The following is a 14,506-nucleotide window of genomic DNA, read 5'->3' on the forward strand; positions in this document are numbered from 1 at the left end:
CATCCAGACAATATCAAACACTCCTGTTTCCAATAAAATAACTCTGAAATTGGATTTAATAAGTCATATGTACAACTTCACATATATTCAATTAAACAGTACCAGTTTACCAGAAACATTTGGAAAATTGGGTTAGAAACAGAAACATTTAAAAACATCCTTGCAATCGTGATGGTTATAGAATATAGAAATGCTGTGCACATACCATGTGTAAAAGGTAAACACAAATGGACAACTAGTATCGTGTTCTACAGGTTCGTTATTTGATTTTTCACTTTGTATGATTAAAATAAGTAACTATGGTTCTGTCTGTGGTGTGGATACTGTGCCAGTTCTGGTGAGTGTCTTCATGGACATCAGCCCATGCTGTACAAGGAGACGTCAGTGGTGTGGATACTGTGCTAGTTCTGATGAGTGTCTTCATGGACATCAGCCCATGCTGTAAAAGGAGATGTCAGTGGTGTGGATACTGTACCAGTTCTGGTGAGTGTCTTCATGGACATCAGCCCATGCTGTACAAGGAGACATCAGTAGTGTGGATACTGTGCCAGTGCTGGTGAGTGTCTTCATGGACATCAGCCCATGCTGTACAAGGAGAGATAGTGGTGTGGATACTGTGTCAGTTCTGGTGAATGTCTTCATGGACATCAGCCCATGCAGTACAAGGAGAGACAGTGGTGTGGATACTTTGCCAGTTCTGGTGAGTGTCTTCATGGACATCAGCCCATGCAGTACAAGGAGAGACAGTGGTGTGGATACTGTGTCAGTTCTGGTGAGTGTCTATATGGACATCAGTCCATGCAGTACAAGGAGAGACAGTGGTGTGGATACTGTGTCAGTTCTGGTGAGTGTCTTCATGGACATCAGCCCATGCAGTACAAGGAGACGTCAGTGGTGTGGATACTGTGTCAGTTCTGGTGAGTGTCTTCATGGACATCAGTCCATGCAGTACAAGGAGACGTAAGTGGTGTGGATACTGTGTCAGTTCTGGTGAGTGTCTTCATGGACATCAGCCCATGCAGTACAAGGAGAGACAGTGGTGTGGATACTGTGCCAGTTCTGGTGAGTGTCTTCATGGACATCAGCCCATGCTGTACAAGGAGACGTCAGTAGTGTGGATACTGTGCCAGTTCTTGTGAGTGTCTTCATGGACATCAGTCCCTGCTGTACAGGGAGACGTGGTCAGCAGGGTAGAGACCATACTTCTTCAGTCCATATCTTGTCTTCTTGTAGCCATAAGCCATGCCATCCTTATCTGTTCCACGCTTCTGTTTGATCTTCATCCCTGGATCAGATAATGATACAGTGATTAGATTAGATTCAGTATAGTTTTACTCCCTCGGGCCATGGAGTATTTTTAAACCAATGACAGACATAGTTTTTTTTTAAATAATTCTGCTTTAAATGCTGTTTCAGGTGATTTCTAATTTGCATCTAATCATGTGCATCCCCAAGTGTGTCGGATGCTGGAAAGGCTCACAACAACGAAGAACATGTCAAAGTTACAATTAGCAAGATGAAATGTGATTGTACATTATTCACTGCAGAGAATTCTTGTGTAGGTGACACCTGCATGTGTTCAGTAAAGATCTGTAAGGAATATAGGTATGCAAGCTGAAAAGGCTACACTGAGTATTTACGAGTGGAGCAATACCATAGTTTCATAATTTCTTTTTTGCACACAAACAACTAAACATTACAGCGTTAGAAACTAACAGTTTTAGACCACTTGTCCTTATGATGATAACATATAGCAAAACCCTTAAAAAGGGCAAATTTCTACTAGTCCTTACAATACCTTAACTATTGGGCAGTTTGACAAGGACTATAGGACTAGTGCCAATTTCTAACCCTGCATCAATACTAATAGGGTGAGTGAGTGAGTATGGTTTTACGCCGCTTTTAGCAATATTCCAGCAATACCACGGTGGGTGACACCAGAAATGGGCTTCACACATTGTACCCATGTCGAGAATCGAACCCGGGTCTTCGGCGTGACGAGCGAACGCTTTAACCATTAGGCTACCCGACCGCCCCAATACTAATAGGGTAAGGTGATATATTTTAACTTTATACGAAGATACAGTTCCTATTTTGGTTACAGTTTATGTACTAAACAAGAAGATAAACCTACCAGCTCTGATGGAGATTTCCTCAGGGTTCAGTTTCTGCCTGTCCTTCAAAACAACAACAGTCACATCACTCATCAGTGTCACATCCTGACTGGTGTCGGGAGCATCACCTGATGATCAGACGGTTAGACACATCGCCATCAATCACAGGTTTGACATGTCACTCTCAATTACCGGCTGGACTCCTGCATCCAGTGGTGGAGCTGGTTCTATAAATGTATCTGTTTCATGTTACAACACATCATCAATCACAATGGAATCAATACATCAGTGGTGGTCCGTGGTCCTGTGTACACCGGATAGGTCACAAATCAGGCGAAGTTAAGCAACGTTGGTCGTGGACAGTAATTGGATGGGTGACCGTCATCTTCCCGAGGCAAGAGAGTTAACTGACTTTAAAAGTCCAGTTTCCACCCTTGCCGAACTAGGATGGAATTTCTGGGCTCGATCGTAGCGCCACCAGTGTCTATTACCAGTTATGTCCCTTCTCGCCCTCTCCTATGGACCAATCAGATTTCACCTCTAGTATCACTTGCGTTTGCTTCACACAAAATGGTGGCGCCCGGTCAGGACAATCTGATCGATAATCAAGATCTATATTGTGATAAAACAGGTCTTACATAGCGAAATGTATCAATTCACGTGAGCACCTTGATTAAAAACATGAAAAGATTTGGGAAATATCTGCTGACAACGAGTTGGCAGTGCACATTCTTTGCAAATCGTGCAACAACCGAAATCTGAACGACAGTTAACAAACCGGATTTCGATTTCAGTGCACGATTTTGATTGGACTATGCATGGACTCGTTAGTTCAGCCAAAATGTAACTCAGTAATACCATCCTAGTCCAGCAAGGGTGGAAACTGGACTGTTATAGTCAGTTAGCTCTCTTGCCTCGGGAAGATGGGTGACCGGTTGAATCCTGAGAGTTTCTAGGGCTTCGGTACTGCCCCACACTGAAGCACATGTAGCACATGTTGTGTCTCCCTGGGCAAGTGACTTTGTCAACATATGCTTCTAATCACCCAGCAGTGAGTGGGTACCCAGTAGGATGAGATGGTAATGTGACCGTTAACGTTCTAGAGCGCCACATGCAGCTTGGAAATACGTACTCCCTAGGGAGCTGAGTATGAAATCGAGTTGACATGGATCGATTGACCGGGCTAATAATAATCATGGGAATAACTCGATAAGATTCCTCTGATTTTAATATGGAACTGAGTGCGATTGCCATTCTATCATGACAAAACTAAACGCAAACACTTTGAGAGCAGTTGACTACAGAAAATCACCAAATCCACAAATGGAAATACATTCAATTTCTATCATGTTTTGTGTCCGTTTAATGTCACACATACTTTGAATATTGTAGTAAATGCTACTCTGTATTTTGAAACCTGTGACTGTACATATCATTTAAAAGTACCTACCAACAATGATTAGAAAAAAGTACTTTTCCATGAATATCAGCTTCTGTGGTGATGCAACCATCAAACAGCTCTTTTAATCAGAGGTGGTTATTGTGATTTGATACCTCTGATTGACCAATCAGAATCAAGAAATTTTCAAATTCAGGGTAGAATTCTGGATTATTATTATTTCCAGAAAGAAAATTTGTTTCATACCTGTGTCCATGTCATCCTTGCTTGAAGCCTGGATTTTTTTCTTATTGCCAACTATAAAAGATCTGCTCAGCTTTATTTCCTCAACAGAATCCTCTACAATAAACAATCATTTTATTATTTAAATACCGAGTGATGACTGCTGTTGGTACAACATACAATGTATATGACAGCTACAGTGGCATAGTGATCCATTCATCACTGCCAAGTGTAGACTATTATTAGGGGAGATGAAACGGGGTTTAACGTCACGTCCAAGATTATTGTACTTATATAGCGACTTGCATTCACATGTGTGTGGCAAGGTAATATCTTTTAACGTCTTTTGGTATGACGAGGCTGGGGATCAAACCCCGGACCATCCGTTCTCAGGGCAGACGCTCTACCACTAGGCCACAGGAGCAGTCCAGACTATTAACTGGCTGCTTTTACTAAGCTAGATTATTGCTGACTGTGATGTTGAACAACATTCATCCTCCTATATATTTTACCTGAATATCGAACTTTTAATTTCTCCTTTTCTAGACATTCACTGCTGTCTTGACCTGTCAGCTTCATTTCAGTTCCTTGTTTACTGGAGTCCTTTCTTTCTTGTCCTTTCAAAGATTGGTCACTCCTCTGGGGGATTTTGGAGAAGAAACCATTTTTCTTTTGTTTGGAGCCAGGGTTATCTCCAGCCTTGGAGGCAGATGTTGCACTGTCTTTCACCTTGGAATCCTTTAGTTGTCCCTTGGTGCTTGAGCAATCGCTGTCTTTTCCTTGAGAAGATCTGTCTTTCTTTTGATCTATGACATTTTTAATTAATGTCAAGTTTTGTTTGTTTGCTGAATTATTGTCACTTTGAACACGGTGATCTTCTTTGTGGTCTGCAGCTTGCTGTTTTCGAGACATGCTTACTGGAATACGACTCTGACCCTTTGATCCTGAAGCAGATTCCGAATCATTGGTTGCGATGTCACTATTGCCAGTCTTGCCTTTATCTATAACAGGTGAATAATTTTTGCAGGATTCTAAGAACACCTGCATAACATCATGAGTGCTAGTCTCAGAACGATTTACTTTAGGTGATGTTAAGGCACTGTCTTCTTTAGTGATGCTTTCACCTTCATTTGATTTGTTCACAACACCCCTCTTTTCCCTAGGTGGAGCATCTTTAAAGATATTCTTCCTCATTCTCTTTGAATCTTTATCCTCAGCTTTTCCACATTTCTTTGAAGATTCATCAGAATACGAGAGCGTATCATCACAGTTCATTTGTTTTAAGTTAGGACCAGTTGGTTCCTTGATAACTGTCTCAGACATAAGATTTTCACTTGAGGTGACAGGTGTGGTGCGAGCAGCGCGTTTTGGCAACATATATTTGGAACTGTGAGGTTTGTTCTCAGCAACCTTAATCTTGGATGTCATTTTAGAGTTTGAAAGGGACTTTGCAGCACCAGGTTGAGCCTCAATACAATCTGTGTCCGATTCCTCTGCATCAGATACAACACAGAAGATATTTGTAGGACACAGCTTAGTTTTCTTATAATCTCCCTCCTTCAGGATAGGCTGAGGACTCCGTGGATCTGTTCCTTCGGGTCCCTGCAGGAGAAGGAACGCTAATTTTGCCAGAGGAACATGAAGGTACAGGAACACTGTTATATTAGCTGTTTTAGGGGTTTAAATCATATGTGTTGCTGCCACACTTGACTTACACCTTCAAACTATATTTTAGAAAACATGCACTCCATAAGATAATAAAAAATAGCAAGTAACAAAATCTTAGAACAACAGATGATTAGAAAAGAAATCAGTGTTCAACAGATATGTCTGTGACATGAAAATGAATAAGTTTTTGGTGACATGAAAACAGAGACCCCGATGACTTAGGAGCAATATAAGGAAATATAGAACTATTATTCCGCTATATTATATTTTTCATGCTACTGGCCCTACATTTTCCTCTAGATATTTTTCAGTAGATTTTACTCTTTGGGGTGTCATAAACTGAGCTTAAAAGTCCACAAGGACTTTACAAGAATCAAAATTCTGACTAGTGGCTATAGTTGCAGACTCTTATCCTGAGTACACCAAATTTATATTTACATGTATGTTTATAGATAACATGGAGGTGTTTTGCAAGGTCATTGCTATCCTGTATGCAAGGTACCAACAGCTGAAGAATTTGGGGAAATGCTCTGTTTCTTTTTGTTTAATCACACCATCACACCAACATATTAAGAAAAAATTGATATTTTCAACCCAACAAGAAAATATACCAAATCTGGAATTGTTTTCAAAATTACTAGATTAAAGACAGGTGCCCAGGTGCCATGTATGTTACAGGTGCCATGTATGTGACAGGTGCTATGTATGTGACAGGTGCCCTGTATGTGACAGGTGCCATGTATGTGCCACAGGTGCACTCTATGTGACAGGTGCCATGTATGTGACAGGTGCCCTGTATGTGACAGGTGCCATGTATGTGACAGGTGTCATGTATGTGACAGGTGCACTCTATGTGACAGGTGCCCTGTATGTGACAGGTGCCATGTATGTGACAGGTGCCATGCATGTGATAGGTGCCCTGTATGTGACAGGTGCCATGTATGTGACAGGTGCCATGGATGTGACAGGTGCACTCTATGTGATAGGTGCCATGTATGTGACAGGTGCCATGTATGTGACAGGTGCACTCTATGTGATAGGTGCCATGTATGTGACAGGTGCCATGTATGTGACAGGTGCACTCTATGTGACAGGTGCCCTGTATGTGACAGGTGCCATGTATGTGACAGGTGCCATGTATGTGACAGGTGCACTCTATGTGATAGGTGCCATGTATGTGACAGGTGCCATGTATGTGACAGGTGCCATGGATGTGACAGGTGCACTCTATGTGATAGGTGCCATGTATGTGACAGGTGCACTCTATGTGACAGGTGCACTCTATGTGATAGGTGCCATGTATGTGACAGGTGCCATGGATGTGACAGGTGCCATGAATGTGACAGGTGCACTCTATGTGATAGGTGCCATGTATGTGACAGGTGCCATGGATGTGACAGGTGCCATGTATGTGATAGGTGCCATGTATGTGACAGGTGCCATGTATGTGACAGGTGCACTCTATGTGACAGGTGCCCTGTATGTGACAGGTGCCATGTATGTGACAGGTGCACTCTATGTGATAGGTGCCATGTATGTGACAGGTGCCCTGTATGTGACAGGTGCCATGTATGTGACAGGTGCCATGTATGTGATAGGTGCCCTGTATGTTACAGGTGCCCTGTATGTGACAGGTGCCATGTATGTGACAGGTGCCATGTATGTGACAGGTGCCATGTATGTGATAGGTGCCCTGTATGTGGCAGGTGCCCTGTATGAGAATATGCATTGTGTTTGCTTTTCAATATGTGATGGGAACAACAAGTTACCAACAAACCGGTAGTGTCTTTATTTAACAGATTCAACTGATTAACAGGAATGAGAAAGGAGGTATGATCATACTGAATAACACTGACCCTGTATTTTTGGAACATGTACTTTTGCAGATGAGCCTTCCATCCTTCAGTCGTCATCATGTCAATGTCTGGTTCCTCTGGCCCAAAATTCAGGAACAGCAGGTCACTGAAACACAGCATATTCGAGTCGTCTGTTTACTTGAATAACTATTGCAACCCATGTAAGAGTGTTTCTCAGAGTTGGGGATCCAAAACATAAACATACATTTTTGTAGCTCAGGGTGTGGGGGTTAACGGAGGGGTGGGGGGATGCTACATGTCAAAGCTCATGTCCAATGATGTCAGCAATGGCACTGATTCAGAATCTTCATGAGAGACAAACTAAAAAAGAATATTATGATTAATGCATTAAATCTAAACATATGTATATACGCACAAAATGAAAACGCATGAAACGGTGGAATTCGGGAAATAAAGTTCAGCGAACTGAAAGGAAATAAATAAATTTTTGTGGTAGTGAGTTTATAAGTGCAAATTGAATTTGAAAAAAACAACCTTTTTTATGCAACATTTTAAGCAAGAGCTAAAGCAAAAATATATCATTGAAAAACAGGTATATTTTTAAAAACGTGAACCAAACAACATTGATACAAATTGGGCATCATATATTGTTTGAGACAAAAGGTGTGTCCCTTGAATACCTTGCACTGTATGCCATATTCCTACTTCCGTTTTGTTTGTTATTCTAAATGTATATGGACCATTGTTAAGCAGTGCAGAATTAATGAAAGTACATTGTGAATGTGTGTATAAAAGTGGAAACAAATTCAGGATCTGTGTTCATCATATGATTATTTTTTATGCAGAAAGAGGATTGCACCTCCCTGGGTGCAGTCTTTGCTATTTTGTATCAGGGATTGTTTTTCAGGGTCTGACACAGAAACTCCACCTACTTGAAAGGATTGTGTTTTTCAGGGTCTGACACAGAAACTCCACCTACTTGAAAGGATTGTGTTTTTCAGGGTCTGACACAGAAACTCCAACTACTTGAAGGGATTGTGTTTTTCAGGGTCTGACACAGAAACTCCACCTACTTGAAAGGATTGTGTTTTTCAGGGTCTGACACAGAAACTCCAAATACTTGAAAGGATTGTGTTTTTCAGGGTCTGACACAGAAACTCCACCTACTTGAAAGGATTGTGTTTTTCAGGGTCTGACACAGAAACTCCAACTACTTGAAAGGATTGTGTTTTTCAGGGTCTGACACAGAAACGCCAACTACTTGAAAACTTACTCAAGTCCCTGTGGTGCAACCTTTTCCATCTTTGACAACAGATCACTGAGAATGTCAAACATTAACTCCAATTTTTCCGTCTCCTGTTTCATGAAGTCAGATTTCAATTCCTCTGTGTCCTGGGGGATGAAATTAAGACTTTCACTCCTTACTTCACATACTACTTAAAGCTACAAAAATACATTTATTCTCTTCCATTGCCTACATCAGTGAACAACCCTTACCTCTAACAGGATCGTAGGGGGCACTGGTGGCCCAGTCATCTAAGACTCCGCAATTCGCTGTGCAGAGTTGTGCCCCTTGCGCGCATGCCAGAAAACTATAATCTTGGGTTCGAATCTTGGTTCACCCTGATGGTGTTTCTAGGTTTGTCAGCAACATACCCGTGCTCGTGGGTTTCACCAAAGTGGTAAACGTCTGAGACCTGTATCACTTCAGGCATTTCTCCAACATTAAGCTGACACACCATAATATAACTTGAATACTGTTCAAAGTGGCAACTCACTCACTCAACATGATTAGCCCAAATTAGATATCACACTTATCATCAAACTTTCATATATATGGATAAAAAGGACATTATCCTGTTACTAATTTTTAACATTTTCAAACACTTCCTTGGGTAATCAGTTGAGACCAGTTTCTCACCCAACAGTATATTGATTGTTTAAAAAATGGCAAATTCCATGTTTGTTTTATAATCTGCAGCAAGTTACATTTTCTGTCATCTTTCCACGTTCAGGGAATCGCAGAATTAGTTTGGGAGTGTTACACACTCAATATAAAACAATATTATTATCATTGTTATAGCTTCTAGATACATGTACATGCTCACCTGTGCCAGAACCTCCCTGTGTTTGGCCTCTTTGGTATAGAGAGACTGATATTTGGTCAAAGCAACATCAACTCTCCCAGTGATGGTTGCAATTTTCTCACCAAAGTCCATATATTTGTATTTCTTGGACTTGTCATGCAGATCCAGCCATTTCTGGAGAACTGTCAGATAAGCCTGTAAATAGAAAGTTTTACCTGCACAAAGCATCTTAGCTCTTAGGTATAGTCTAAAGTAAACATTAGACATAGTGATCAGATAGCTTTGTTTAAGTGAGCTCAGAGCTATGAATTTAACAAAATGAAACTCAGGATTTACATTAAAATAAACACATGAGCATCTTCATCCTCAGAATAGTTGGTGCACGGGACTGAAATTATTAGAAATGAATTTAAGCAATCAGGACCCCCATTCCACAAAGTGCTCTTATCGCTACAGCAATCGTAAGCCTTAGAGTTTAGCTTGTCCCAACACTGAGACAACTTTGTGGAACATGACCATAGTCTAGTTTCTCATGGACATAGTGAAACATTTAAAATGCTATCCTTGCTGATACAGACTAAAGTGAGTCAAAATGAAGTTTAACATCAGATTCAAGATTACTGAACCCTAGAAAGCGACGTGTATGCACACGTGTGTGGCTGCTTGTACTAGTCGGACTAATGCCGGTTTTATAGTGCTAGCCCACTGACATACCATGCCGCAGTTTAACATGAATACCCTACTCAGACACAGATATGACTCCGAGCCGATCTTACACTCTCCAGGCAGATGCTCTCTCCACTTTACCACAGAGGCAGACTACAACTGAAAGATCTAACTGATCTAAAAGCCTTGTTATTTTTAAATACTTGTTTAACATATCCACCGACCTTCAAAATCAAGAGTAGTGACAGAAACTTTAAGTCAAAAGCTTTTTTTAGCAGTAAGCCTGATAATCACCCTTTTGACAACAAAAACACCAATTGTTTCCCTGCCTGTCCCAGATCCTCAACATAACCAGAAATACTATTCATAGCTTCAAGGGTGCTCCAAGAAGTGTGTCACTTTGTCCCCATGTATTCGGTTTATTTGTTTATTGCCATGCTCAGCAATATTCCAGCTATATGATGGCGGTCTTTAAATAATCAAGTCTGGACCAGACAATCCAGTGATTGACATCATGAGCATCGATCCATGCAAATTAGCACACAATGAAATGTATCAACCAAATCACTGACCCTGACCACCTGATCCTGTTAGTTGCCTTTTACAACGAGCATGGGTTGCTGAGGATCAATTTTAACCTGGATCTTCACGGGTTGTTCCTGTGACAATGTTATTGAAAATGCCTGTTTCCCTTATCTCTCATCTCTAATCGAGATTGTTTGTTTTGCAAAGCACCTTTTTGTTACTTGACCAGCATGTATTCTTTTGCTTCCAACAATCTCGTAGATTTCAAGAAAAAAAAAAGAATTTGAAGTAAATTTTGATCTTATCCAAATGTAATGATACATTTTTACCGACATCAAATATGTTTTGTTACTGTTGTTTATCTTTTTTTAAGATTTTACAAACACTGTACGACTTTTTAAGTTGCAAAAACAAAGAGTGGTGAAATGTCCCTGTGTGTTAGGTAGGGATAACTTAAGTTTCAAGGTTTAACATTTGTATTAAAATATTTTAATTTTCCAGTTGACAACTACACAAAAAGTATATATCATGTTTCTCTCATCTCATGACAGGGGAAAGGAGATATTTTCACTCATGGCTACACCACTTGTGAAAATACCTCATTTCCCCCTTGTCTCCTTGCCCCGTGACGGGATGAAAAAAAACATATTTCACTCAACACATGGAATATCCTCTCTATATATTTCTATTTTGTTACCATCCTTCTGACCCTCTTATATTTGTAATTTTTAAATAATTGAAGGATCTAATTTTGTTCTTAACCACTGGTTTTGAGAAAACAAATAAGTAAACACTATTTAATGAAATAAGTTCATGATTATAAGGGTAAAGCTATTTTTCAGGGCATTATCATTTGCAGAAGCCCGAGGTCTTCCATTAACTGCCCGACGAAGGAGGGCAGTTGAAAAGACCGAGGGCTTCTGCAAATGATAATGCCCTGAAGAATAGCATTACCGTTATTATAGCTAATATGGATGGAATTTTGTATCAAATAAAAAGAAACAACAATATCGGTTTTGAAACATTTACTGCAATCAACACAAATGTCACTGACCCACTATTACAAATATGGAAACGTCATAGAACAAACCAGATGACGTCACTATTTAACGTGACGTCACCTATGCCTACCCTATGACGTCACCCAACAACGGACGTGATAATGGCCCGTCGTCAAGCCATATGAGGGCATTATCAAGTTACAGTGGCCCGCTGATTCTTGATAACATGCGGGCGGTTTACTGATAATTCTATCCATTTTAGCTATAAATATATATAGTCACCTTCTGGCCAGTTTCACAGGTGAGCTCCAGGTTTCTGTGTTGCTTCCAGCACTCACTCGACTTTCTCTTCAACTCTTCATAGAGAAGAACCTCCCTCCTACAAACAAAATATACAAATAGCCATACTGAATCTACCTCCTTCCTTTACACACACATACAACATCAATATACACCACACTGATGATAATAATAATAATAATAATAATGATGATGATGATGATGATGATCTTGTCTCTTGGCATCCGTTTCAGAAACTTTACTGTTAAAATATGGACTTTCATTAGCTGACCTTCCTCAAACGAACAGAATTTAATTAGACTCTGAGTAGTAGCAAAAGTCTCAATTTTTCATAAACATTTGTAGAACCCTGCATTTGAGTTTTAGAGAAGGGTTGTTGTTTTTTATTTAGGAGAGGGGTACTAGTTTCATAGATGGTAGTTGAAAAATAAAGAAAGTGATCGCAAAGAAATATTTAGCCATATTAATGTTGAGAAGAAAAAACACAGTCATATATCAAGTTTTCTATACTTACTCCAACGGCCTTTGCCCATCCACCTCAGACCATGCCTGCTGGTGAAAGTTTGCAGTTCTAACCATAATGTCCATTAAACGTTCCATTCCTGACGATGAGTTGCGGCCGGTTGTTTCATAAAATGGATCTATACACAACATTGAACATTATGATATATTATTCATATTTCATACCAACATAAACATGGAGAAAAGAAAGAGTTTATTGAAAAAAAAAAAAAATCCTGCCATACAAATTCTAAAACTAAGAAAACAAAGAGAAGAAATTTGAGGCAGCTACATCAACATCTTGTTTAGTTTTGCCATCAAAAGTAACTTCTTTCTAAATCACCAATATCCCCTTTCCATTCAGGACTTTTAACCATGATACAGTTTGAACATTATAATGCACAAGAGACCAATGTACAATATAGTCTCTGGATGCACACAGACACTATGAAGTCAGTTAAGATTACATATGAAAACAACAATAGAAACTAACATTTTTAGTTCACTAGTCCTTATAATGATACCAAACATTCTTAAAATAGCAAATTTCTGCGAGTCATTATACCTTATTTTCGGTAGTTTGGCAAGGACTTTAGGACAAGTGTCAATTTTGGTCACTGGTAAATAGTACGATTTCAGTTTTACCTGAAGACAGAAATTCTTGTAGTGTGTTCGCACCAAGTATGAGCATCTCTGAGTAGTTTTTGTTTGCAGCATCTATAAAACTTGCTACTGTTTGCAAGGCTTGAACTTCCATCAATCTACAGTATCAAATACCAGAACAATACTTCAGTAAGAATATTCTGGATATATTCTATATATTTTTGACAATTAGTAGCCGTTTTCGACAAATGATGTGCCGTTTTCGCTCGAGAAATCGGGGACGTTTTGCTGAGGTGCCGTTTTAGCCTGCACCTGATGGATGTTAGGGGACTGGGGCCTCTTCTCCATGAGATTTTCTTTTATAAATACATATCAAGAACATTTTGCACATGTACATACAGGTATTGAAACATTAATGCCTATGTGACGTGGAGAAATACAATTCATAGACCAGTTGTATGAAACATACATTTTCGAACAGGTAGAATGCGTGTGTAATGAAAATTTCATTCATAATTTGCAACGAATTCCCGTGAATGAATCCTTCAAATATGGTGACGTTGGATGATAACGTAACTGACGGATTCCATAATAGCCATTATGTAGATTTTGAAAACTAAATTTCACGACACATACGTTACGTCTGCATTTCCGTCAAAATATAAGAGGTGTTGCCTCGTCCTGCGATCCATTTTACGCATTTGCAAACTTTCACAAATACGGTTGACGGCGATGGCGTTTTACTGGACAACGTTCACGTGACACCAAGGCCCATAACTGTGTTCGTAGCATTTCATACCACACAAAAAAATAACCGTTTGTCTATAATTTTCAGCAGTTAATCATTAGTTTAATGACTTTCCTTTGAATACAAACTTCTACAAATTCAGGGATGTTCTGGAAGAAGATTTTCACGTAACTAACATATAGTTATGTTTGTCTTGAATGTTATGCATTACAAATATATCAAATATTTTCATATAATGGACAGGGTTTTCGATGTGGTAAACCCCCAAAGCCTGTCGTAATTCATTTGTATTCACCGTATATGATATTTACGATATTGATATATTCGGGTAATAATCTCTCAAAATGTACTTAGTACTTCTAATCATCCAAATGCTCTCTGTACCTGTGAAGATCACTGTTAGAATTCGTCTTCACCAACCCACGCTAGTCGTGTAAGAGGCAACTAACGGAATATGGGTGGTTAGTTATAAAGAGTACAACAGCAGTATTTTAACTGTGTCGCCAGAGTCAGCCAATACAACAGCAACATTTCAGCTGTTTCGTCAGAGTGAGTCAATACGACAGTCGTATTTCAGATGTGTCGTCAGAGTCAGTCAATACAACATCAGTATTTTAACTATCGTCAGAGTCAGTCAATACAACAGCAGTATTTCAACTATCGTCAGAGTCAGTCAATACAACAGCAGTATTTCAATTATCGTCCGAGTGAGCCAACACAACAGCAGTATTTCAGATATCGTCAGAGTCAGCCAAAACAACAGCAATATTTCAACTGTTTCGGCCGAGTCAGCCAGTACAACATCAGTATTTTAACTATCGTCAGAGTCAGCCAATGCAACAGCAGTATTTCAAC

At 39.7% G+C, this 14,506-nt stretch overlaps 1 protein-coding gene across 4 annotated transcripts; it reads right to left on the reverse strand.

The window, feature by feature from the left end:
- Positions 1-1,003: 1,003 nt before the first annotated feature.
- Positions 1,004-13,667, reverse strand: LOC124118268. 4 transcript variants are annotated; one of them, XM_046480378.2, is made up of 11 exons: positions 13,540-13,667; positions 12,946-13,061; positions 12,314-12,440; positions 11,782-11,878; positions 9,329-9,502; positions 8,494-8,612; positions 7,260-7,365; positions 4,248-5,337; positions 3,760-3,852; positions 2,135-2,242; positions 1,004-1,285 (listed from the first exon to the last, which is right to left on the reverse strand). In XM_046480378.2, exons 1-11 carry the CDS (start codon positions 13,602-13,604, stop codon positions 1,155-1,157), a joined length of 2,226 nt encoding a protein of 741 aa, XP_046336334.2. In that variant the 5' UTR covers positions 13,605-13,667; the 3' UTR covers positions 1,004-1,154. The 4 variants fall into 4 exon arrangements, 2 of the variants coding, with proteins under 2 accessions (XP_046336334.2, XP_046336349.2); XM_046480393.2 differs by having other exon boundaries at positions 1,150-1,285; positions 2,135-2,177; XR_006858456.2 differs by having other exon boundaries at positions 1,245-1,285; positions 2,135-2,341.
- Positions 13,668-14,506: the final 839 nt, after the last annotated feature.

This window comes from Haliotis rufescens, unplaced genomic scaffold (assembly GCF_023055435.1).
Source record: "Haliotis rufescens isolate VD_foot unplaced genomic scaffold, xgHalRufe1.0.p SCAF_3, whole genome shotgun sequence".
Taxonomy (NCBI): domain Eukaryota; kingdom Metazoa; phylum Mollusca; class Gastropoda; order Lepetellida; family Haliotidae; genus Haliotis; species Haliotis rufescens.